This window comes from Phaenicophaeus curvirostris, chromosome 7 (genome assembly GCF_032191515.1).
Source record: "Phaenicophaeus curvirostris isolate KB17595 chromosome 7, BPBGC_Pcur_1.0, whole genome shotgun sequence".
Classification (NCBI taxonomy): Eukaryota; Metazoa; Chordata; class Aves; order Cuculiformes; family Cuculidae; genus Phaenicophaeus; species Phaenicophaeus curvirostris.
The window spans coordinates 12,985,468-13,008,560 of NC_091398.1; the positions used below are offsets into that span (position 1 = coordinate 12,985,468).

A 23,093-nucleotide genomic window follows, 5' to 3' on the forward strand; every position below is an offset into this window, starting at 1 on the left:
AGACACGATCTAGCAGCAGGTATTCTTTATTGCAGCGCCGGGCACATGGGGGATCACTCCTCCGAACATGTGCATCGTAGCACAAATGCTGTCTGTTTTTATCTAGCTCAAGTATACATATTCATTACCTTTTCAAAACTAATTTACATATTCATGATTTTTCCAGGAAATCAGTTTACATATTCAAATGTCCTTGCGCAGCCACAGTCCTATCCCTTGGTGGTCTTCAGGGGTCTTCTGGTGGTCGAGCATAGTCTTCCTCACTTGTCCTTTCCTTGAACCTCTAGCTTTTGCGTCTGCGCAGTCAGCTCCTTAGCTCACGATCCTATGTGTTTTCCTTTTATGGTATACAAGTTTTATAGCTGACCACAGTCCGTTTGCTGAGTATGCATTGTTCAGAGATAACAGGAAATTAGCACAGAACAAAGTACAAGGCCGAGTACACACAACTTCTACATTTGGCCTTCAGTGTATAAAATAACAGGATATAGTTTCTACATTTGGCCTTTAGTGTATAGAATAACAGGATATAGTTTCTACATTTGGCCTTCAGTGTATAGAATAACAGGATATTGGCACACACACTGAGTACATAGTGTCCAAGTACTAATGCAACTATTATATCTCTAAGTGGTCCCTCCATGTCAAATCCCTATATCAAGTCCCCCCTTTTCTATACACATTGCAAATTCTTTTGCAATTACACAACTCCATTATTATCCAAGGTTTTAATAAAATACCTTCCTGTTTCTACCTGATGTTTTAGTTTATTTTTCTTCCAGGCCTCATAACTCTCGGTAGTCCGTTGGCCACAGGATAGGACACACTTAACTGATATGCAAACTAATATTACTAAGATTACAATAACTATTATAGCAATGAAGGCCTGCTTTAGCTGCTGTAAATTAGGTAACCATGAGGTGAGTGTTTCCCACACTTCTTGGAATCCCCAGGTGGTATCATCTTTAGTTACCTTATGTAGTACTTTTGTTTGTTCCCATATTTCACTTAAATCTGTAGCAATTCGGCCACTCTGATCTATATACATACAACAACTCGTATTTATAATTGTGCATACTCCTCCTCGTGATGCTAATAGCAAATCTAATGCCATCCTATTCTGCTGCACTACTTGTGCTAGACTGTTTATTTCAAGCTGTTGTGCTTGTATTGCATCTACTGTTCTATTTTCAATTTCTTCTACTACAGCTGAAATATTCACTATCGCTTTTTCAAGCTCACTCACCCTCAACCATGGGAGAAACCACCTAGCAAAGGAGTGAAACGCTGTTTGCCGTTTTACTAAGGGATTTTCTATTCCTCGCTCAATTCTCCGAATATGAGTCTGGAGCCAACCTTTTGACAGATAATCATGGATGGTTATATTCGGAACCACTGCTCCTAAAGTACACGTCCCCGCCCAATTTTCAGGTAATACCTTCCATGCTGTATCATTACATAACCAATACCATCCCTTTCCTTCTGGGACTGGCCAAAGTGTAGTATTAATAGAGGTGGAGGCTCCAATGTAGTTGGTCTTATTGCATCCAGCGTGATTTCCTACATAAATAGTATTCTCACACCCTCCACCTTTATCCATTCCTCTGGCTGGATTGCACCTTTGCACACATTTACAATAAGGTTCTCTTACTGAGGGGCTATAAATTTCTAAAGGTTGAGTTCTGTAAGTATAGTTAGGCCAAGAAGTGTTTTCCCAGAACGTTACCCATGACTCATTGCCTGGTATAGGAATACCTATTAATGAGATTCTTTTCCCACTATATTCTGGCATGTGTGTACATATCCAGCAATTTGTCTTATTTAAAATTCGTGAAATACCTTCTGTCAAAGAAAGGTGTATATTTAAATCCCACCGGGCTTCAGTTCCCCCATAAATTAATATAACCTGGAGAATCGCAATCTGGTAGGTCCAGCGAGGGTAGTAGTCCATGGTTTTGTTGGAGCTTTCTTTATTTTTGAGTAATGGATCCAAGCTGGTTGCTCTTTAATCTTCACCGCGGTGAACGTTGTCAGCAGCACTTGGTATGGTCCTTTCCACTTCTCTTCTAAAGGGTGTCCTGAAAAATTCTTTACATATATATAATCACCAGGTTCAAAAGCATGAAGCGGCTGATCTAATCCTCTTGCTCGAGTTCCTAAGACATTCTTATGAATTTTTGTTAACTGTTTTTGTAATGATTTCATGTATTCGTACAAATATCCTTCCCCTATCTGAGTTAATTCCTCACCCTTAAACTGAAACTGATATGGTCTTCCATATAATATTTCAAAAGGACTTAAATTTTCCTTCGTTCGGGGTTTAACTCGTATCCTGAGCAATGCTAATGGTAAGGCCTGTGGCCAGGTCAAATTCGCCTCCTGGCTAATTTTTGCTATCTGTTGCTTAATCATGTGATTCATCTTCTCTACTTGGCCACTTGCCTGAGGCCTATAAGGAGTGTGCAACTGCCAATCTATCTCTAATGCTTTCCCTACCTGTTGAACTATCTTAGCACAAAAATGTGGTCCTCTATCTGAGGATATAGTTGCTGGGATCCCGAAGCGGGGAATAATTTCACTTAGCAATATCCTGGTTACTTCTCTTGCCTTATTAGTCCTACAGGGGTATGCTTCCGGCCACCCTGAAAAGGTGTCTGTCAAAACCAAAAGATATCTGTACCCCCCTTTTCTTGGGAGTTCAGAGAAATCAATCTGCCACTGTTGCCTGGGATAATTCCCTTTGCCAATTGTTCCTAGTTTTAACCGGCTAGTTGTATCTGGGTTATTCCGTTGGCAGATTTCACATTGTTGTGTCACTTGCTTTACTGTAGTATATAAATTGCGTCCTATTATTCTTTTGGTTAATTTGGGACATTCCCCTTTCCAATGTCCTATTTCTTTACAATAAGCACACTGGTTTGGTCGTAACGTTTGACGTGGTTCCCTTTGTCTATTCCCCTGTCCCCTGCCTCTTGGTCTTTCTAAGACTGCTACTGTTGCCTCCGCAATCATTTGTTCCATCCTCTGTTTACTCTGTTCTTCCCTATTCCTGTAAATTCTCCATGCTTCCTCCAGTAATTTTTCTAAGTCCCTAATATCAGGTTCTTTCAGTTTCTGAAGTTTTCGCCTGATGTCTTCTGAGGATTGTCCCAAAAACAAGGACACTAGCTGCTGCCTCCCCGTATCGGACACCGGATCTAAAGTAGTATATTTTCTCATTGCTGTCCTCAGCCTGTCGAGAAACTCAGTGGGGGTTTCTGCTAAATTTTGCTTGATTTCATACAGGTTTGACCAATTAACCGCCTTTGGTACGGCAGTCTCAATGCCTATTCTAATCCACTCTTGGTATCTTTTCAACAATCGATATTCTTGATCATTATTCGGATCCCAATTAGGATCGTCCCTAGGTACGTGGACTTCAACCGTACCTGGGAGGGTCCCAGCCGTAATCTGGATCTGGACTTGAGTGCGGGCACTCTTGATTATTAATTGTTTTACAGTCTCCGTTAGTGCATCTAACATTAAATCTATATCTTTCCAGTCAGGGTCTTGATTCTTAATAATGAGTTCAAATCTCTTTGCTACCCCTTCGGGGTCATCCCGATATCCTTTTACGATCTCCCGCCAAGTATCCAGATCACTCATTGAAAAGGGGATTTTAATTCTGGTAGGTCCTGCTGTCCCCACTGCCTGCCGTAATGGGGCTTGAATTATTGGACCCACTTTGCTCCGAGTACGAGCTGTGATAGGGGAAAAGCTCGCACTACCAGGAGTATCATCGCTTACTCCTTCGCCTGAGTTCTCTGAATTTTCGTCCTCAACTGACTCTCCTGATGGGGTAGGGGGTCTAGGTCTGGGAGGGGTAGGAGGTCCAGGAGGGGTAGGGGGTCGAGGCGGGGAAACATAGTCCTCCAGTCTTTCTTCTACTTCCTTAAGTTTTATGCACCTTTGTCCTATGCTACAAGCCGAGCAACATCTCTTTAACTTGCTCCCATTTTTCTTATGCTCTTTTTCTATAGCTAACACTAAAGGGTCTTGGGGGGCTAAATTTATCCCGCATTCTTTCTGCCATTCTGGATGATTTCTTAGGGTAAAGAACATATCTGCATACATTACTTCATCCCATTTCCCTTCTCGCCGTAAAAACAACATTAATTGCAACAGGGTATTGTACTGCAGGGTCCCATTAAATGGCCATTTTTCGCCACTCTCTAATTTATATAATGGCCACCATTGATTACAATACTTAATCAGCGTTTTCTTATTCACATTCCCCCCCGGAACTCCTCCAACGTCTTTCCAATGTGCCAAAACACATCCCAACGGGCTCTTCTTCACAATTCCTCCACTCTGCCGTCCTCCCATTCTTATACTTTTATACTATACACCAAACAGGACACTTCTTACAACAACACAAAACACCCACAATCACTAAAATCACTCCTATGATAAGGACCCAATACCAATAAGTTTCCAAAACCATTAATCTTGTCTCTGAATTCGTTATCCAAAACCTTTTTCTGAGCCAAAGCAAAACAAAACAAAACTAAGAACAAATATTATTCGAACAACCCGAAAACAAATACGATCGTATAACAAATGCTATCCCGCATAGATTAATTCTATGTCTTATGGAAAGCTACCCAAATGACCGGTCCCAAAACAAACATTAAAGAATACCTGTGCTGTTTTAGAGCGGATGGAGTCCTTGTCTGCTCCTGCAATGATCCGGGTGGGGCGAGGAGTCCCTCCGAGAAAATCTCGGGGGTACCCAAGGGAGTCCTGTTCTCAGCGGGTCTTGCAGCCGAGCAGAGAAGGTCCCATCTGGGTCGCCAGATTGAGTCAAAGACAGACACGATCTAGCAGCAGGTATTCTTTATTGCAGCGCCGGGCACATGGGGGATCACTCCTCCGAACATGTGCATCGTAGCACAAATGCTGTCTGTTTTTATCTAGCTCAAGTATACATATTCATTACCTTTTCAAAACTAATTTACATATTCATGATTTTTCCAGGAAATCAGTTTACATATTCAAATGTCCTTGCGCAGCCACAGTCCTATCCCTTGGTGGTCTTCAGGGGTCTTCTGGTGGTCGAGCATAGTCTTCCTCACTTGTCCTTTCCTTGAACCTCTAGCTTTTGCGTCTGCGCAGTCAGCTCCTTAGCTCACGATCCTATGTGTTTTCCTTTTATGGTATACAAGTTTTATAGCTGACCACAGTCCGTTTGCTGAGTATGCATTGTTCAGAGATAACAGGAAATCAGCACAGAACAAAGTACAAGGCCGAGTACACACAACTTCTACATTTGGCCTTCAGTGTATAAAATAACAGGATATAGTTTCTACATTTGGCCTTTAGTGTATAGAATAACAGGATATAGTTTCTACATTTGGCCTTCAGTGTATAGAATAACAGGATATTGGCACACACACTGAGTACATAGTGTCCAAGTACTAATGCAACTATTATATCTCTAAGTGGTCCCTCCATGTCAAATCCCTATATCAGTTTAGTGGTTGATAGGAATGGTTGGACTCGATGATCCGGTGGGTCTCTTCCAACCTGGTTATTCTATGATTCTAAGAGTTAAGAGCCACAGATCACCTCGGGCCCCAGCAGACGTTGATTAGCCAGCTCAAAGAATGCGGCCTTGTGCAATTAAGGAACAAATGGCCCAGAGATAAGGAGGAGGAGGAGGAGTTAGGAACTGTTTGATGAGAAACAGGACTACAACCTTGAAGACTGCTGAACTGAGACAACTCTGTAAACTTAGCTGATTTATTATCTGGCCATATGGAGATTGTATGTAGCCTAGAGGAAGGAGGGGGCATCTTCAAAGATGCGAAACGAACTTGGAGGGGGGATCAAAGGGGTCGCTCAACTTACCTAACTCTGCGAGCCTTGGTGGAGCTGCGACTCCCCGGCCGCCCAGCGCTGCTTTTGCTTTCCTATCTAAATAAATAGTAAATTGATCCATGTTTGGACTTTATGTTGTTAACTCAATTATAACAGCGGGAAAGCGAAAGGTCGCTAAAATCGCCCTTGAACGGCGACGGAGCCGCCGCCGGCTCGAGCTGAGTCCCGCTCAGCCGCCCCGCTGCTCCTCCTCCTCCTCCTCCCCGCCAGCCCCGCGTGTAATAAAGCAGCGACCGAGGAGGGGCCCCCGGCGCTTCCGCCCGGCCCCGTTCCCGGAACTACAGCCCCCGGCTGCCGGCGGGGCCGGGCGGGCTCCGCGGGAGCAGGAGCGCGCGCCGCGGGGGCCGGTGTCGCCGTTCAACCGTGAGGTGCGGGTTCGGAGGGGGCGGGGCTGCTGAGGGGCCCTCCCGGGAGGGGCGGCCGCTCCTGCGTGTTCCGGAGGGGTCGCCCCGCTTCGGAGCCGCCTCGGTACGAGAAGGGGTCGCTGGAAAAAAAAAAAAAAAAAAAAAGTGAAGCGTTTCCTGTTTAAGCCAAAGTAGAGTTAAGTTTCGTCCGAGTAGTTGTGTTCTTTGAAAGTGATAATGTCGCTCTGAGAGGTTGCTTTTTAGGCGTGTTTTCTTTAAAATAGGGCTTTTCTAGACACTGCTCATTCTTTGGAGATCATAGAGTGGTTTGGGTTGGAAGGGGCCTCAAAGCCCATCCAGTCCCACCCCCCTGCCGTGGGCAGGGACACCTCCCACCAGCCCAGGCTGCCTGAGGCCCCTTCCAGCCTGGCCTTGACACCTCCAGGGGTGGGGCAGCCACAGCTTCCCTGGGCAACCTGGGTCAGCTCCTCAGCACTCTCATGGTGAAGAAATTCCTCCTTATGTCTAGTCTAAATCTACCCCTCTCCAGTTTATACCCATTGCCCCTCATCCTGTCACTACAAGCCTTTGTGTACAGTCCTTCCCCAGATTTCTTGTAGCCCCTTCAGGTACTGGAAGGTCGCTATAAGGTCTTCCCGGACCCTTTTCTTCTCCAGGCTGAACAACCCCAACTCTCTCAGCCTGTCCTTGTATGGGAGGTGCTCCAGCCCTCGGATCATCTTTGTAGCCCTTCTCTGGACCCGTTCCAACAGCTCCATGTTCTTCTTATGTTGAAAATTCCAGAACTGGACACAGTGTTCTAGATGAGGTCTCACAAGAGAGGAATAATGGGGCAGAATCACCTCCTCTGACCTGCTGGCCACATTGGTTTTGATGGTGATAATAAGACAGTCTGATCTGTGCTGAAAATGTGTCTTCTGTGATCACCTCTGCTTGCAGCCTTTCCCTGTCTCCAGTGCAAGGTCAGGCATAGCTGGCTACAAAGCACCAAGTTAGCAGAGATTTGACTGTCGTGAAGTTCATAATAACATTAAAATTACACCTTGGAAATTAATAGAACATGCATAAGACTTCTGGGAAAAATTATCTATATGCCTGGAAGTGGGAAATCCATTCTGTCCATTCTGGCTGCACACACTGATGGAGAGCACTCCCTTGTGTTGCCCAGGCTGATAAAGGATGCTTGCTTTCTTAAACTCCAAAACAAGTCCTGAGAGTTTATTCACTGGCATTTTCAATATCGGCTTCAGTCAGGCAAACACTGCACAAGGAGCTGCAGCTCAACATCGTCAGGACCTAGGTAACCTGCCAGTACTGGGGCTCTGGAGCTGCCATGCTGCCCACTCTTCACAGGCACCTTTTTCAGCTTCTTTTTCTCCCTGCATTACATCCAAAGCTTCGGCCAAGCTGGGGTGGGTTTGTCAGTTCCGCTGTGCAATACTATGCTATCTGCATGGCAAAAAGAGAAAAGCCTGCAATACAGAAAGAAAAATATAGAAATGGGGAAAACATTTCTGTAGGGACGTGATGCAAAATCATATTGAAAATGGAAGCAATGTGTTAAACTACATCAGGGAAACAAAAATGAAGTGTGGATTATGGGCATTTCTGCTGGCTGTCTATCCCCCTTTGAACAAATTCTGCAGTGATTTGACTTCAGTGTGTCATAGTTATTAAGGCTTTATTCTTCAGCTTAGCTTTTGTGGTTTTATGTTCCAAGCAACAGAATAAATGATCTTGTATAATGAAATGAGATTATCTCCTTTACAGGTAGAAGGATGCTGTAGCCATTACGGTGCCTGCCAGTATTTTGAAGCACCTGCGCTTTGTTCTTTTTTCCTTACTCAGCCCACAGGCTTCCTCAATGAAGTTGGGTAAGTCAAGCCCTGATCCTCTCCAGATTTCATCTTTAGTAACAAATTGCAGTATTTCTTCCCTTCAAGCAGATTTTCAGGGTAAAAAATACTAAGGATCAGGAGTGGCTTGGATATTTGGTAGTGGATAGGGTGGTGGAAGCCTCTTAGCTTTTCAAGACCGTTGCCTTGATTAAATAACATGCATAATTTAAGTGCTGGATATAATCAATCTTAGATCCTTCATAAACAAAACTATCAGTTTCTTATATAGTACTTCACCTTTTTAATGTTAACTTTTGGGCGATAGTTATGTACTAACATGGAACTACCTTCTGTATCTGACTTCATGTTAGCCAGCAAGTAGGATTCAGCACTGTAGAAGACTTGCTTGTAGCTGAAGTAAATTAGCCAGTTCAACTTTACACTTCAGAAGCTTTGATATGCTTATTATATATAGTTGTTTCTCTCTTCGGTGTCTAAGCTTTCAAAGCATCAGGCATAAAGTAAGTCTGCTGGAGGAATTTCAGAGTGGCTGCTCTGATCTGTGAGGGAGTTTGAATGCTGATTCTGTAGCCTAAGTAAAGTGAAAATTATCTGAGTTTGTTCAACTCCCTTTTTTTCTTTTTTACTCAAAGCCCTTACAGTATTGTTTCCACTCTCACTTGTGAGATGTAGAGTGCAATTGCTTCTGGCTTGCTTTTTATGTGAGCTGGTTCAGCTGCACACAGCTGAGCTGAGATCTGACTAGCACAGCTGTGCTTCTTTAAAACAACAGACAATGATTTCTTTTTCTACAAACTGCTAGGGACTCATGAATCCATTCCTTTTTACTTTCTGCACTTATGTATTTAACTTGCAATTCAATTGTTTGTTCAGAAGTGGATAACTAGACCTATGAATCAAAATGGAAAACTTGAGTTGGAATGTATATTGTATATTCTCAGTATAGCACTTGAAATCCATAGCTCCTTAAATGCTCAATAGAAGTAGGCTTTCCTAGAGCTATAGATTTGGTTTTGGATATGTGTTAACTGAGAGGAATGCCTCACAGTTGTCATTAGAGAGACTTGTATTTATCACAGGTTTATGTACAGGCTTATGAAGCTACTTTCATTTTTCTAGGTTAAATGGGTTTATATGACTTTTCCCCTGCTCTAAAGTGGTTCCATGTCTTGTTTGGTAAGTTTGTATTTTTTGGCAGTTGTACCTTGTTATCCAGTCCTACCTTAATGTGAAAATGTTCTTGTGAAATGGCTCGCTTGAGGGGATTTCCACAGTGCTGTGCTGAGATGTTTAAACTTCATGGTATCGACCTTTGGTGAAGGAGACTGTTTAGTATGTCTTCTCTCTAGGCCTGTCATGTATGCATTTTATGCTGTTTCTTAACCTCTTGCGCAACTGACACATAGTGAAACTTTCTGAACTCCTGTTTATAGGGGCTGCTTCTGATGTTTCCCCACCGCCGTGTTTAATAACTTTCAGCAACTGCACTAACATTCACTTGTTTCTGTTCTCAAGGACTGTTCCTGTATTCTACGTACACCAGTTGAAGCAATCAGACCGGAAGAGCTATCTCAGAGCAGCGGCCATGAATGCATGGTAAGAAGAAAATAGAAATGTTAACTGGCAACGTTACAAAGCTGGTACCCATTAAAAATAATCTCATGAAGGGGATAAATGTTAACAGTAAAAATAACCAGAGTACTTTGGGGCTTCTCTTTTGGAAGAAGATTGTAGGTAACTAAGTGTTAGTCTTAGTCTTGTACCGGTTTAAAAACACAAGCACGGACACACAAAAAGAACCTCAGCAGCTTATAAAGCTAAGTGTCGGTGTAATGGTAAAAGCACCAGCCTGAATATTCTGACTTGACTGCTTGGCTTGCATTAATTTTTAACATGTAAATATTTAAAAATTACATAGTCATTTTCAGAATTGTTTTTTCCTTACTGTTAGGCTGATTCTGATCTAGCCTGGATTCCCCCATCTACCGGAAGGAATGAAATTATATCTTGCTGTTCTAATGTTTCTCACTATGAACTCCAGCTGGAAATAGGTAACATACATGTACCTTAAAATATTTTTTGTTCCTGCAGGTGCGTGCTCTTAATAGGTAATAATCTGTTGCTGCTCATTTACTGCTAACTGCAGGAAATATGAAGTTTGGAAAATGTATTATTGGCTGACTAGAACTATTCTTGTGTTTCCTTAGTTGAGAAAGTGCAGAATATTGCTCATGTTTCAGTAATAACTTACTTTAAGATACAAGACAAAACAATTACCTGAATTTTTATATTGATGTTTGTGCGTGTACATGTCAATTTTCTAAATCTGTGGTATGTGGACAATAAATACAATAAATACAGCATTAAGTAACACTTGTCTTGTCGCTTGGCTACCCGAGCTGATTGTTCTAAGGATGGCTGCCCTGAATCCTACCGTGCTGCATATGTTTATGTGAATATGCATGCTAGAAGCGTTGTTCATTTAGATATATAATGGATACTGGCAAATGTTTAAACACTTCTAGTTGTTCTAAAGGTAGCATAGCCATACTTTAACTGATTTGCTGGATATATTTTGCTGCATCTACTTAAGTTCTTGACATTCTCAAAAAGGTCACGCTGCTATAAATTGCATTTTTAGAATTGTAAAATTATCGCTAAAGATGAAGGAAATTATGTGGTGGACTATTATATTTTCCAATTTTAAGATAGCTACTTCTGGTTTCAGGAAGGAAGTTCAATGACTTAACTTCAGTCTACCTTGCACGGCACACGCCTACTGGCACTCAAGTTGCTGTAAGGATCACAGACCTAGAAAATTGCTCTGATGAGCATTTGAAAGCCTTAAAGGTAAAGCAACAGCATTTCTACACAAGTTTCATAAGCACAATGATGAATATATATGAGGTTACTAAACAGAGTATGTTTATGTTTGTACTGGGTCATTTCAGTAAAATTTTTCCTCCAAAGGAGTAGAATATAAACACAAGGCATGTGTAAATTTGAGAGTTGCTTTCTGAAGAATACAGTTGACCAGTGTTTTAGAAATACTTCTTGATTTGTACAACTTTTTCTTTGAAACATATTCTGTACTCTATATTTCAAACACCAGAATTTTGGTCTATAAGCAAACTAGATTTTCTTCAGGCAAACGTGATTATAGGCAAGTTATTTACATTTTTTTTCCAGCCTGTGCACAGCAAATTTGTATAAATGCACACAGGGAACAGTTTTTCTGACTCATTACTGATGTAGTTAATACTCGTACGAAGACTGTTGTCTTGTGGTTAACGCATCCGCTTTCATTTAATTCCATAGAATGAGGTGGTTTTATCCCACTTTTTCCAGCATCCCAATGTAATGACCATTTGGACAGTGTTTACAGCTGGTAGTTGGCTTTGGGTCATATCCCCATTCATGGCCTATGGTAAGTACTGTTGACGGCAATTTTGGAGTAGGAAAAAGGGTTGGTACAATTTTAATCACATGGTTCATGAGAAGTTTTTCATTAAGCATCTTCTGTCTAGTAGAAAAAGCAAACTTTCCCAAACCTTTTGTTTAAATAAGTCTTCTGTACATAATCTACGTCCCAGTGGAGACTGGTGTTTGAACAGCATTAAATTGCCCTCTGTCCTAACACCCACCGTGTGAGGAATAATTATTGGGAGATGTATTTGACTTCATACAACTTTTAATTTTGCCAGCAGAAAACTTGTCTAGACTGAATAGAGGTTTGTCCTAGACTTTCAGTTAATAGAAGCATGACTTGAATGTGGTCTTTGCATGATGGATGCATTAGTTGTATCCACTTAACTGTTCTTATGAAGATAAGAATGGAACTCTTGATGTATGTATACAGTGAAGTAAGCACAGACAAGTAGCCTAGTGAGACTTGTTAGGCTTAGCTAGGGTTTTTTTTTCACTTTCAGGTTCGGCTAGACACCTTCTGAATACTCACTTTCCTGAAGGAATGAGTGAAGCTTTGATAGGGAACATTTTGTTTGGTGCAATCAGAGGATTAAATTACGTGCACCAGAATGGCTACATTCACAGGTAGGAGAATGTCAGTAAGAATTGGATTGCGGCATCCAGTTTGTTAAGAATTGTTAAGAATTTGTTGAACTTCAGTGCTCATTTTCAGCCTAAGTGTTGTCTCTGTCCTTTTTTCTGTGTACTTTCTTGTGTCAGTGCAGAAGCACTTTTTTTCAATAATACAGCAGAACCAAGCTTGTATAAGCTTAACAAGAATGGACTTCATATTTAAAACCAATTGTTACAGGATTATACATCTGTCTGGCTTTGTCTCTTGGAAGCGGAGACAATAAGAGTTGTAGAAGGGGCTTCCATACATTGCATCCTTTGCAGGGAAGATGGGCCCTTCTCCAGTTTCTGCTATTGCAGTTGCTGATCATCTACCCTTTCTCTTGGGACTGTATTAAAAAACAATTCATATTGAAGAACTTCCATGAAAATAATCTGCTAAACTGAGCTCCACGCTAACATCTCACTATAAGTAAATGAAACATGAAAGCCTTTCTGCTCTAGTAGTGCTTTGAGCAATTCTTATAACTAAAATTTACCACTTTATGTTACAGGAATATTAAAGCTAGCCACATTCTGATTTCAGGGGATGGGCTGGTTTCTCTCTCTGGCTTAAACAACCTCTACAGTTTAGTTAACAGTGGACAAAAGTCAAAGGTTGTATATGATTTCCCCCAGTTTAGTACATCTGTGCTTCCTTGGCTGAGTCCTGAACTACTGAGACAGGTTAGTATGAATCACACTTCATTTTTCCTATTCAAAGTTACTGGAAGTACTCAATTCTAAGCTTGTAGAAGTGCAATGGAAGCTGTTGAACTGGAACTTTTAAAGACACACGTACTGAATTTGTAATTCTCCTAAAGAGAACTAGTTTAAAAGCTGTTAGTAAGGTGGTGCTGTACTAAGTCTCTCTGCCTGACCTTCCTGGAAACGCCTGCACATCCTAAAATTTGTCTTCCATACAGCCACCAGATTTCTGAACAAAGCTTGGGGTTTCACAGTTTCATTGCCTCAGTCCAGTGTAGATTACAGGATGTTAGAACCTTGTCCTGAAACAGACCCTTCTGTTTTTGTTGGCACTGCTCAGTGGTACCAGTGATCCAGTGAGTTTTATTCTCTCACAGGATTTGTCTGGGTATAACATGAAGTCTGACATTTACAGTGTGGGAATTATAGCATGTGAATTAGCCAATGGACGTGTTCCCTTTCAAGATATGCCTCGCACTCAGGTATGATGCTAAATCCTATATCCACTTCAGAATGCTCAGAGCTTTTTCTTGTTTTACTCGAGGAAACCAATGCTATTACTACTGAAATGGTGGCTGCTTTTTGTTATTTCAAATATGCATGCTTCTTTCCAGATCAAATAATCCTCCTGTTTCTGGAGTTTCACAGCTTAGCCTGAATAGGTCTGGATAGGTGTTAGACTCTTATACTGCTATTCCTTCCTACTAGATGCTGCTGCAAAAGCTGAAAGGTCCCACCTATTATCCGTGGGATATAAATAACTACCCCCATGGGGAATCCAGGATGAAAAATTCCCGTTCAGGTGTTGATTCTGGAATTGGTGGGAGCATGACACGCACAATGACCAGTGAAAGACTACAAGTTCCCTTTTCCAAAACGTTTTCACCTGCTTTCCGCAACTTGGTAGAACTTTGCTTGCAACAAGACCCTGAGAAAAGGTAACTTTCTGGTCAAAGTTAATTTTCTGTCACTTCAATCTAAGGCCAAGTATAGCCCACAATTTAGGATACAGTAATTAGTTAAATACTGTTAAATTTAGAATTTCAGACCAGAAGTACTCTGCAAAACATTACACTTACCTTTGATTTTGCAACTTAAGACTTATTTTGTCTGATAAAGGAACCATGCTTTTAAAATCATTTGAGCCCCTGGTACTGAATGTGCTTTGTAACAAGTAACATCAGTTTTTAAACATGTATATTGTCCAAGAAAAAAAGCAGAAATCTGAAGCATATGTTTTCAGTACTACATTTTTTCTGAATAAGGTATTAAATTCCATGTTGAACAGGAAAGTGGTAAAGCCTTTAGAAAAAGGAATTTTTTCAGTAGTACCTTTACTACAAATTGAGGCATAGAATGTAGGAGTTCTGTGCTGCTTTTCTCATGCTTCACATTTGTCCTGTGGATCAAAGAAGCACAGGGCTTAAATTAAGTTGATTTATCAGTCTAGTCCATTTTCCAAAAGCAGTATTTTACTTACCAGAATGTAATTTTATTCTTCATTTTATGATCCAGGCCGTCAGCAAGCAGTTTGCTTTCGCATACGTTCTTCAAACAGGTGAGTTTACTACATTTTGTTAAATGACACAACTATAACCTAAATAAGCCACCAAATATTAGAGCTGGATTACAAAATAATTACGTTAGCTGGAGCCAAAAACCATCACGTAATGACCTACCTACATCAGACTTCTTTTAACAAAATGGTGTTGATGGAGTATAGGAAGCATAAGAGTAATCCATTTCCCCTTTGATAAAGTTGGTTAAACTTAACTAAAGTCAGTCTAACTAAAAAGAATAATGGTTAATATTCTTAATTTAAAGCAGCAGAACTGCATAACTGATTTAATAAGTCGTGAAAGACTATTTCAACTTACTCCAGAGTGAGAAAAGCTATAAACCCTCTCCTTCTGTTATTTTCAATATTGTAACATGCAAGAACATGGTTCTGATTTCACATGCTTTTACTGAAGTGAGATGTGAGGTTATGTAGACTTCTATACGCAGCCCTGTTTTGTTAATCTTTTTCTTCTTCCTAGATAAAAGAACAAACACGGAATTCACTACTGTCTCTGTTACCACCTCCTATTCAAAGTAACAGATCAGAGTTCTTGGCAGTGTCGTCGACAGCAACTGGGAACAAAACTGGACATATTACTGCAAATCAAGATGATACAGACTGGGAATTCTAAGTAAATACGAAACAATAATACCTCTCCTATGCTTCCAAGAAGGAAAATGTGATTTGTACTTGCTGCTTTAGTTTGTATAGTTAAAACACAATTAGACAAGGTATACTTGAAAATGCCATCGAAGTGGCCGTATTTCATTAACTACTTCCTTTGTTGGCATCGTGAAGTGTGGCACACCTCACTTCCTGACCATAAGGAAAACTGTATATAAAGAATGGCTTAATTCTTATCTTCCTCTTTAAAAATATTTCTTAACAAGACTGTTTCTGCTGTAATCTTATTCTATTCTGTATTTTCAGCTCATATTGCTGCAGTCCACGTGCCTTTCTGAATTCAGGCTTGGGTGTTGTCTGTGACCTTCCTTAAACAATCTATTTGTCTTTGCATTATCACCTGAATTATTTTAGTAAGGAGGGATCCTGCACTTCCAAGCCAGAATTTAAAACTGTGCAAATAAGTTGCTTGTGCAAATATGTTTCTCTTTCCACACATCCCAAAACTCATTTTTCTCACTTGATATGCTATCATACTTGCCAAAAGTTAGCTATGCATTGTTTTTCATGCAGTTTTAATACTGCATATTTTCCAAAGAAGTTGAGCTGCTTGAAAATGTGACTCATGCTCTTGCATTCTACATTCTCAGTATAGATTTGTCATTTGCATTTCCATTTATTATTGTGTCACTTTAGCAATTAATCTAAGGACGTTTTACTATGCAAAAGAAATCTCAAGTTATAACAGGTATTGATTAATTTTGAAGAATCATCTGAAATAATCTAAAATTACTGTACATATTTTTATTTATACTGTATTCCTGTTCACCACCAGAACTTACCAGAACCTAATACTGTTTTCTAAAAAGAACAAGCACCATGCCTTAAACTTCACTGGCACTGCTGCTGGCAAATAAGTCTCTTCTGTGAAGCACCATTAAATTCCCATGGATGGATTCAGCCATAACAAGAATCTTATAACCCCACTGAGATCGTAGTGAATGTATCTAAATCAGAGTAAAACCTGCCTTTCTTCTTCCTGCAGTGCCGTTAAGTTCTCATATCTCATACTGTACCAGGCAATTCAAGTTGAACAGAAGACGCTGCTTTAAAAATTGCATATTCTCTTAATGTTTTAGCAAAAAATTGTGTCCTAAAACCACTAGAACTTTACTGATCAACAAGTTCTGACTGTAGCAGGAGTATATAAGTAGATATCAAATGTTTTAATTTTAAGTTTTCAACACTCCACAGTAAACCTTCAAGTCTTCCATAGCTGAGCCAGTCTGCAACCGACCTTGATAATAACCTCAAAGAACAAATGACCAAAACACAAGCTTGCGACAGACATAGAATTTTAAATGAGCACATTAAAGCATTAACAAAGTTGATTCTACTCATTATGCTGTGATGAGACGTCTATATTTCAAAATCTAAATGTGAAATGTAAGAGTTAAAAGCCTTTCAATAAATGTAACCCTGTCTCCACTTATTTCTGTAATTCTTGTACTTTTATTTTCACAATAGTCCAGTCACACTGAACAGCTTCTTGTTACTGTAGGAAAAAAATTTTGTCTTTATGTCAATCATTAGGTAAGAAAATAGTTGACTCAACTGGAAAATTGATAGTAAAAATAATATAACTTAATTATGCACTCTTAGAGAAGATTTTTTTTTACTACCTACTACAGCTTTCACAGTTTTTAAATCAAACATATTATATAGCTTTTATATGTACCAAATCAAATAACTGAGAATACACGTGAACTTGCATGTATTTTAATTATAGATCTCTGAATAAACCTTCATAATTTAAAAACCCCAAACAAACTGTAGAAAATTTCAGGCAGCTTAACTGCTAGTACTTGCAAACTTCTCTTGAAACAGCAGTGCCCTGCGCGCTTTCTATAAAAAAGAGCTTGGATACTAATAGCGAAGTCAATTGATTTAAACAACTGTGTGTTCCAGTGGAGTTACTTTGGTGTTCTCTCTCTGTGGAAAAAAAAAAAATAACATAACTTATTTCTAAATACTGGTCCAGCTTCTGTGCTGACATAACTTTTAAGAAGAAAACAAAATACAGTTTTGTGAGTTAAAAAGTTCAGAAGTCTTTACTGTTAGAACTAATGCTTTTCAACAATTAAGAGGCACTGTGATTTGTAGTAATTCTTAAAATAACCAGAAACACTTGAAAATAGTCCCAGCATTATGTTTGCAGTTTTGTTAAGTAACTGTGATACTTTCTATTAAGGAATAATGCAAAATAAGAATTATTAGTTAACATTTCTTTTTAAAGTAAATTGTTAAGGAAGTTTCAGTGATCTGTCATGGAAAGAACTACTTGGAAACAACTGTGTTCTACTGAAAATCTGAAGGTTTTGCATACAGTTGGTGCTTTCAAAATCTGAGATTCATGATGTGCATTGTTAAGATTCAAGTTGCAGAGATGATGTATTTCTAAGGACTATAGTTTGGGGTTTTTTTAGAACACTTGTTTACTCACTATTACTCGTACTAATGATGTGTGTTATCAGCACATGAACTAGAACTTGACTTGGACTTGACATTTTTAACTATCTTACATTTAGGTTTAATGTGAGGTATTTTGAATGCATAAAACTTCTACACATTTCCACACATCTCCTGGCCACTGAAACAGAAATTTATGGCTTGATAGATGTCCCATCCCTGGAGGTGCTCAAGACCAGGCCGGATGAGGCTTTGAGCAGCTTGATCCAGTGGGAGATGTCTGGGTTGGAACTGGATGATCTTTAAGGTCCATTCCAGCCCAAACCATTCAATGATTACTTTTGCAATACTTGTGAAAAAAACAGAAGTGGGGTTTTCTTTGCTGCCACCTTTGTGCTAGCATTTAACACTCCATAAAATAATTATATTTAATTATTTTATGGAGTGTATAAATGCTAGCATAACAGGTAGCCAGAACGATATGCCTAATTCTGTTTTTTCTTACAAGTCTTCTGTACCAACAGTACTTGAATCCTGAATGGATGCATGCAGAAAAAGTGTGATCAACTGACTCAGAATCTACTTGATCTTGTACATGAACTCTTGATGTTAAAGAGATAACAATTTATTACACTTGATGACATTAAGGACCAAAAATAAAAAAAAAAATTGAGTTTTACTGTACTTCTCTCTTTTCCCCACTCCCTCATTCTCCTCAAGTGCTATGAAGCAGTTTTTAGCCTAGAGGTTGAGTAAAAACCATTGTTCTGAATGTCTCTGACGTGAGGCACATATCAAAGTAGGTGACTTACGTATCCTGTCTTTAATGCTAGTAAGTAGCTTTGCTAAAGTAAATTAGGTTGTCTAATAAACCTCTGAAGCAATTAAGCTAGCCGTAATGACCTGCCCTGATGCTGCTCAACCCTAACCTGTATGAATGAGGAAAACTACTAAAATTCAGAGACACTACACAACATATCCAGTGAGACAGACCTCAGAAAACTATAAGTAAGAACCATACTATGAAATAAAGTTATTTGATGTAACAAACCAGTAAAGACCTAAGGATTTTTAAAAAGAAAGCACTGACTCCTTGAGGTCATCTACTAATAACCAGCTAGCCGAATAACATTTGGTATTAAACATAATTAAACCTATCCAGAAACTCGAGACTGGATGAGGGAAAGAATATTAGGTTTAAACAGGTTCCTGTGGAAACCTCTATCATTCTCAAATGAAACCAATTGATTATACTCCATAAATTAGTTTCATAAATAAATGTTACTTATTCAAAACTCCCATGAAGTTCCTGAAAAACTTGGCCAAAAAACCCCCATTAAAAATATTGGCCATTGAGTAGTGGCTTTATTTTTAGGTATGATTACAAGACATGCCATTTTTACTGGATTTATCCACAAATTCAAATTTGTGGAATCTATTTTTGTCTTATCATGAAATCCACCTGCAACAGAGGAGACCACTATCACAGGCTGGAATCGTGCCTGAATCTTAACAGAGCTTTCAAATGTTAGGTTATGGCAGAACAAATTGACGCATTAGTAATAAAGTACTTGGAAAAGAAATATTACAGCAAAAAGTCCTAAGAACAAACTCCGTGAACTTTCAGAGTGGCTGCTTTCACTCACTGCAGCTATAATACTGTAGTTAATGTTGATTAATCACATGAGAAAAAAATCCACTTGAAAATATTTCCATTTTTTAAAACACAGATTTTTTTCCTTTCCCACACTTTCACATTTCTGAAATGCAAGAGATTCTTGTTATTCTGCTAGCAGAAACCCATTCTCCATCAAGTTCAATTTTTCTTGCAACGGCGTGGTCTCTGCCTAATCCAGTAGCCTGTCACATCAATTATTCACAATTCTATTTAAGATTGCACAGTGTGCAACACCTTGTTTTGGAAATGACCAAAGCAGAAAAGCTATAGAACACCTGTTACCAGTCCAAAGGTCCAATGCAATGTGAAAACACAATATCAGTTAACGAATTAGTTAAAAATGCAAGAGATATTGCAAGAGTATTATTAAAATAATCATCATCATTATTACTACTACTGCTTCATTAGAATATTTTTCCATGACAACCTGGGAACATAATTTTCCCAAATGAGAGTTTAAGTAAGATTTTTTTCTTGCCCCCTCCTTTTTCTTTGGAAGGACATTCTGAACTCACTTGTCATTTTGAGGTCTCACAATTTCCAGTAATAAACTGTGGAGAATTTAATGGAATTCATCCTTTTCTTAGGATTGTTTTCCATTTGCTCTGCTTGAATGTTTTGATTCTCAAACATCAAGCTGGTAGTATTTCCTGCAACCTTTTACTAACAGAATACAGTGGCTGACTCATGTTCTTCTGGTCCTCAAACATGTAGAGCTGGCTCTGTAGCTTTAAAGATTCTGATATACATCCATGTTTCTATCTTCTTTTCTTGCACAATTCTGAAGGTATGTTAAGCCAATTTTATCCCTGAAAAAAATTTAAAGGAAGGCAACCAACATCAAAGAGATTACATCCTTTCCGTATTTTATGAAGAAAAAAGAATATTCAAACTTCACATTCAGTGACAACATATGTATGCCCAAATATATTTGCTCTAAAATACTTCTGTCTAGAACTTATTGCCCTATCTCTGTCCTCTTCTCTATGTATCTCATAATTTACTAATCAGGTTTATTCTATTATTAGTAATAAAATGTAATGTACTAATATACAATAAAGATAGGAAATACATTATTAACAGTTTTACAGGATTCCTGTGCAGCCATTAGAATATCTGTAATGGCTACAAGCTCACAAGAAGAGGAATAAGCACATTTTGTTCAAGGACCTCAGTCACCACTGCCTATGACTCTAGCAATTCTCACCCACTTAATTCAATCTACCTCTGGAATGTAAAGGGTATATTTGATATGGTCAATTAAAATAAAAATATTCTTACAGGCGGATTTGCTCTTGCCCACGTGAAATTTGGAAAGCCAATTGTTGATGAGTTTCTTTAAATGATTTCATGGTTTGAGGTAGCTGTTGCTCTAGAGTAGCTGGTGAAGCCATCACAGACTTGATGAACTATTTATTTGGCTGCCTGCCATACTCTTTTCCCTGCTCCACTTTCTGCTTTAAGTTTTCCTTTTTATGGGAGAACATAGATGTTTTTGAACCCTTGGACCCTGCAGCACGTGATGTCATAAAATGATGTTTCAGGATGCTTTCCATGTTTTTTTCTGTACAACATCGCTAGATTTACTCAAACTAACTTGTTTTTCCTTAGGTTGTGTACTTGTTAATTGTTGACCCAGCTGTTGGTAGCATGGCACGTTTCTTTGGAGCCTCACTACATTGCTTGTCTTTTAACTTCGAGTCAGGATTTCTTGACAAGTTTTATTTTTCCTCCGCTTGGCTTGTAAAAATAAATATTTTGGGCAATTTGCTGAAAAGGAAAGTCATGAACTACAATGGTATTCTACTTGAATAGCAGCATCACAAGCATTTAAAATAGAAGAATAATTTACTATTTCAGATATTTTTTCTTTTATCATGTGACTTGTTTTTAACAATTACAAAATCTTCTATTGACTATGCTATTTTTCCCCCCCCTTTCTTTTTGTCAAAAGAGGTTTTTGGTTATTATGTTTAGTGTTTTTTTCAGTTTGTTTTCTTTGTGGGTTTTGGTTTGACATTTGTCGGTGGTTTTGTTTGCTCGTTTCTCCAAAAGCACATTCAACAGTTAGTTTTCACTGTGTAGGTTAATTACTACATCTATCGGTGGATGTGAAAATGTGTCCACAAGAAGATACTGCTTTTTTTCTCTTGTCTCTGTCATTATCTGTCCAAGGCTTGCCCGTATCAATCTGGGAAGCCATGTGCTCCTCCAATTTATAGAATACAATACAGGAAATCAGTACAGAGAACTGCCTTAGCGAGGGGGTTCTCTGTTTTAAGTTTGAAGAAAAGATCACATACGTTTAAAGTACTGAATTAAAGCAAAGTTTGCAAGAACATGTGGGAATTTTTTCTTTTTGACTGGATTTCCCATTTTGATGGGAGTTGCTCAATAGGCAAGCGCTGGCTGCCAACACTGAAGGAAGAGGGATGGAAGAGGCAGAGGAATCTAGCCCTGTTCCCATTAAGAAAAGTCTTTTCATCCCCAGCTGAGGCAGGAATTGAAGTTCGTCTGAAGCAGGCAGGTTTCCCTCCTTGCTTCTCTTCCACAGGCACAGCAGCCCGTGAGGACACCCAGAAAGAGGAAAGACATATCGTGACCAGTCACGGCAGCTTATCGCCCCGCTCAGCTTCCTGGAGCAGGATGCGAAGTAGCCGGGCTTGCTCGGGCAATACATGGGCTGGGAGGGGATGGCGGCACACAGCTGGTACCCCACGGGGAGGGTCAGGGAATAAATACCCACAAAAGCATCTCTCCAGGCAGCAGCAGCTGATGGATTTCACGCCACAAGGCAACCCTTCTGGGAGGTCTCCTTCCTGCCCTCCGCACACAGCCCCGGGGAGAAACAGAACAGCCATAATGCCCAGGGAAAAAAGAAACTTTCTCGGAGTGCCTGTGGGCTTACACACCAGCTTCAAGCACAGCTGCACGGAGGAATAAAACAGCACCTCCCACACCACTGAGAGGAAAAAGGGAAAGGAAGGTAAGGCTTAACAATAAACATGTACCTGATGATTTCCTCAATTCTTCCAAAGCTGTCAGTCAGTTAAATTAATTCTGCTGCAAACACATGGGTAATTCTGACCTAACCACAACCCTCCTGAAGTTTATCTCAGCAATACCAAAACCACCTTGAAGATATAGTTTTCAAATTAATGCCACCTGGTTTCACCTTAAGAAAGATGACAGAGTAGCATTTAAAAGAAAAATCATCTTCAATTTCTGCCTTTTAAGAATCAAAATAAGAACAATTTAACTTATAACAGACTGCAGAGGCCAGTCGGGTCCAACTCCTGCTCAGGCTGCATGGGGTTTGTCCACCCAAGTCTGGAGCAGCTCCAGAGATGGACCATCCGAAATAGCCACTGCCAAGCTATGCAGCTTGAAAAGAGTTTGCCTCTCATCTTCTTTGTAGCCACCCATTAAGTGGTTAGAGGCAGCAATCAGATTCCCCACTCTATATTCTTCTTTTTAGGCTAAACAAACCCCACTAACTGATTAAATAAACTTTTCTTGCTAGCTTTCAGGTGCTGACAGTACTATTACCTGGAGGTGTTTAAAGGATGAGTGGATGAGCTGCTGAGGGGCATGGCTTAGTGATTGATAGGAATGGTTGGACTTGATGATCCTGTGGGTCTTTTCCAACCTAGTGATTCTGTGATTCTGATTTCTGATTGTGCAAACCCCAGTACAGCAGCAGGAATCAACAGGAGAGAAAACAAAGTCATTATTTACTCCACCACCACGAATAAAGAAAAAATGTTTTCCCACAGTCACGTGTTGAGGGCTTGTATATAATAAATAGACTAATCATTTGGAAACAGGAC

The 23,093-nt window shown here is 39.6% G+C and overlaps 2 protein-coding genes across 2 annotated transcripts; one reads left to right on the plus strand and one right to left on the minus strand.

The window, feature by feature from the left end:
- Positions 1 to 8: 8 nt before the first annotated feature.
- On the minus strand, positions 9 to 5,512 carry LOC138722554 (uncharacterized). Its single transcript, XM_069860836.1, has 2 exons — positions 1,907 to 5,512; positions 9 to 380 (listed from the first exon to the last, which is right to left on the minus strand). The coding sequence occupies exons 1-2, from the start codon at positions 4,363 to 4,365 to the stop codon at positions 341 to 343; spliced, it is 2,499 nt and encodes an 832-aa protein (XP_069716937.1). The 5' UTR covers positions 4,366 to 5,512; the 3' UTR covers positions 9 to 340.
- A 680-nt stretch (positions 5,513 to 6,192) lies between these two features.
- STRADB (STE20 related adaptor beta) lies at positions 6,193 to 16,608 on the plus strand. Its single transcript, XM_069860859.1, has 13 exons — positions 6,193 to 6,287; positions 8,055 to 8,158; positions 9,263 to 9,319; positions 9,659 to 9,739; positions 10,095 to 10,194; positions 10,872 to 10,993; positions 11,462 to 11,570; positions 12,073 to 12,196; positions 12,739 to 12,910; positions 13,309 to 13,413; positions 13,640 to 13,869; positions 14,447 to 14,489; positions 14,971 to 16,608. Exons 3-13 carry the CDS (start codon positions 9,308 to 9,310, stop codon positions 15,121 to 15,123), a joined length of 1,251 nt encoding a protein of 416 aa, XP_069716960.1. The 5' UTR covers positions 6,193 to 6,287; positions 8,055 to 8,158; positions 9,263 to 9,307; the 3' UTR covers positions 15,124 to 16,608.
- The last annotated feature ends 6,485 nt before the right edge of the window (positions 16,609 to 23,093 follow it).

Coding starts and splice junctions, on each gene's coding strand:
- LOC138722554 (XM_069860836.1), bottom strand. CDS start 4,365: ATGGGAGGACGGCAGAGTGGAGGAATTGTGAAGAAGAGCCCGTTGGGA. Junction 381..1,906: donor ACCAGATTGCGATTCTCCAG/GTTATATTAATT, acceptor ATGCATACTCAG/CAAACGGACTGTGGTCAGCT.
- STRADB (XM_069860859.1), top strand. Junction 12,911..13,308: donor GTCCTGAACTACTGAGACAG/GTTAGTATGAAT, acceptor ATTCTCTCACAG/GATTTGTCTGGGTATAACAT. Junction 13,870..14,446: donor CAACAAGACCCTGAGAAAAG/GTAACTTTCTGG, acceptor TTTATGATCCAG/GCCGTCAGCAAGCAGTTTGC.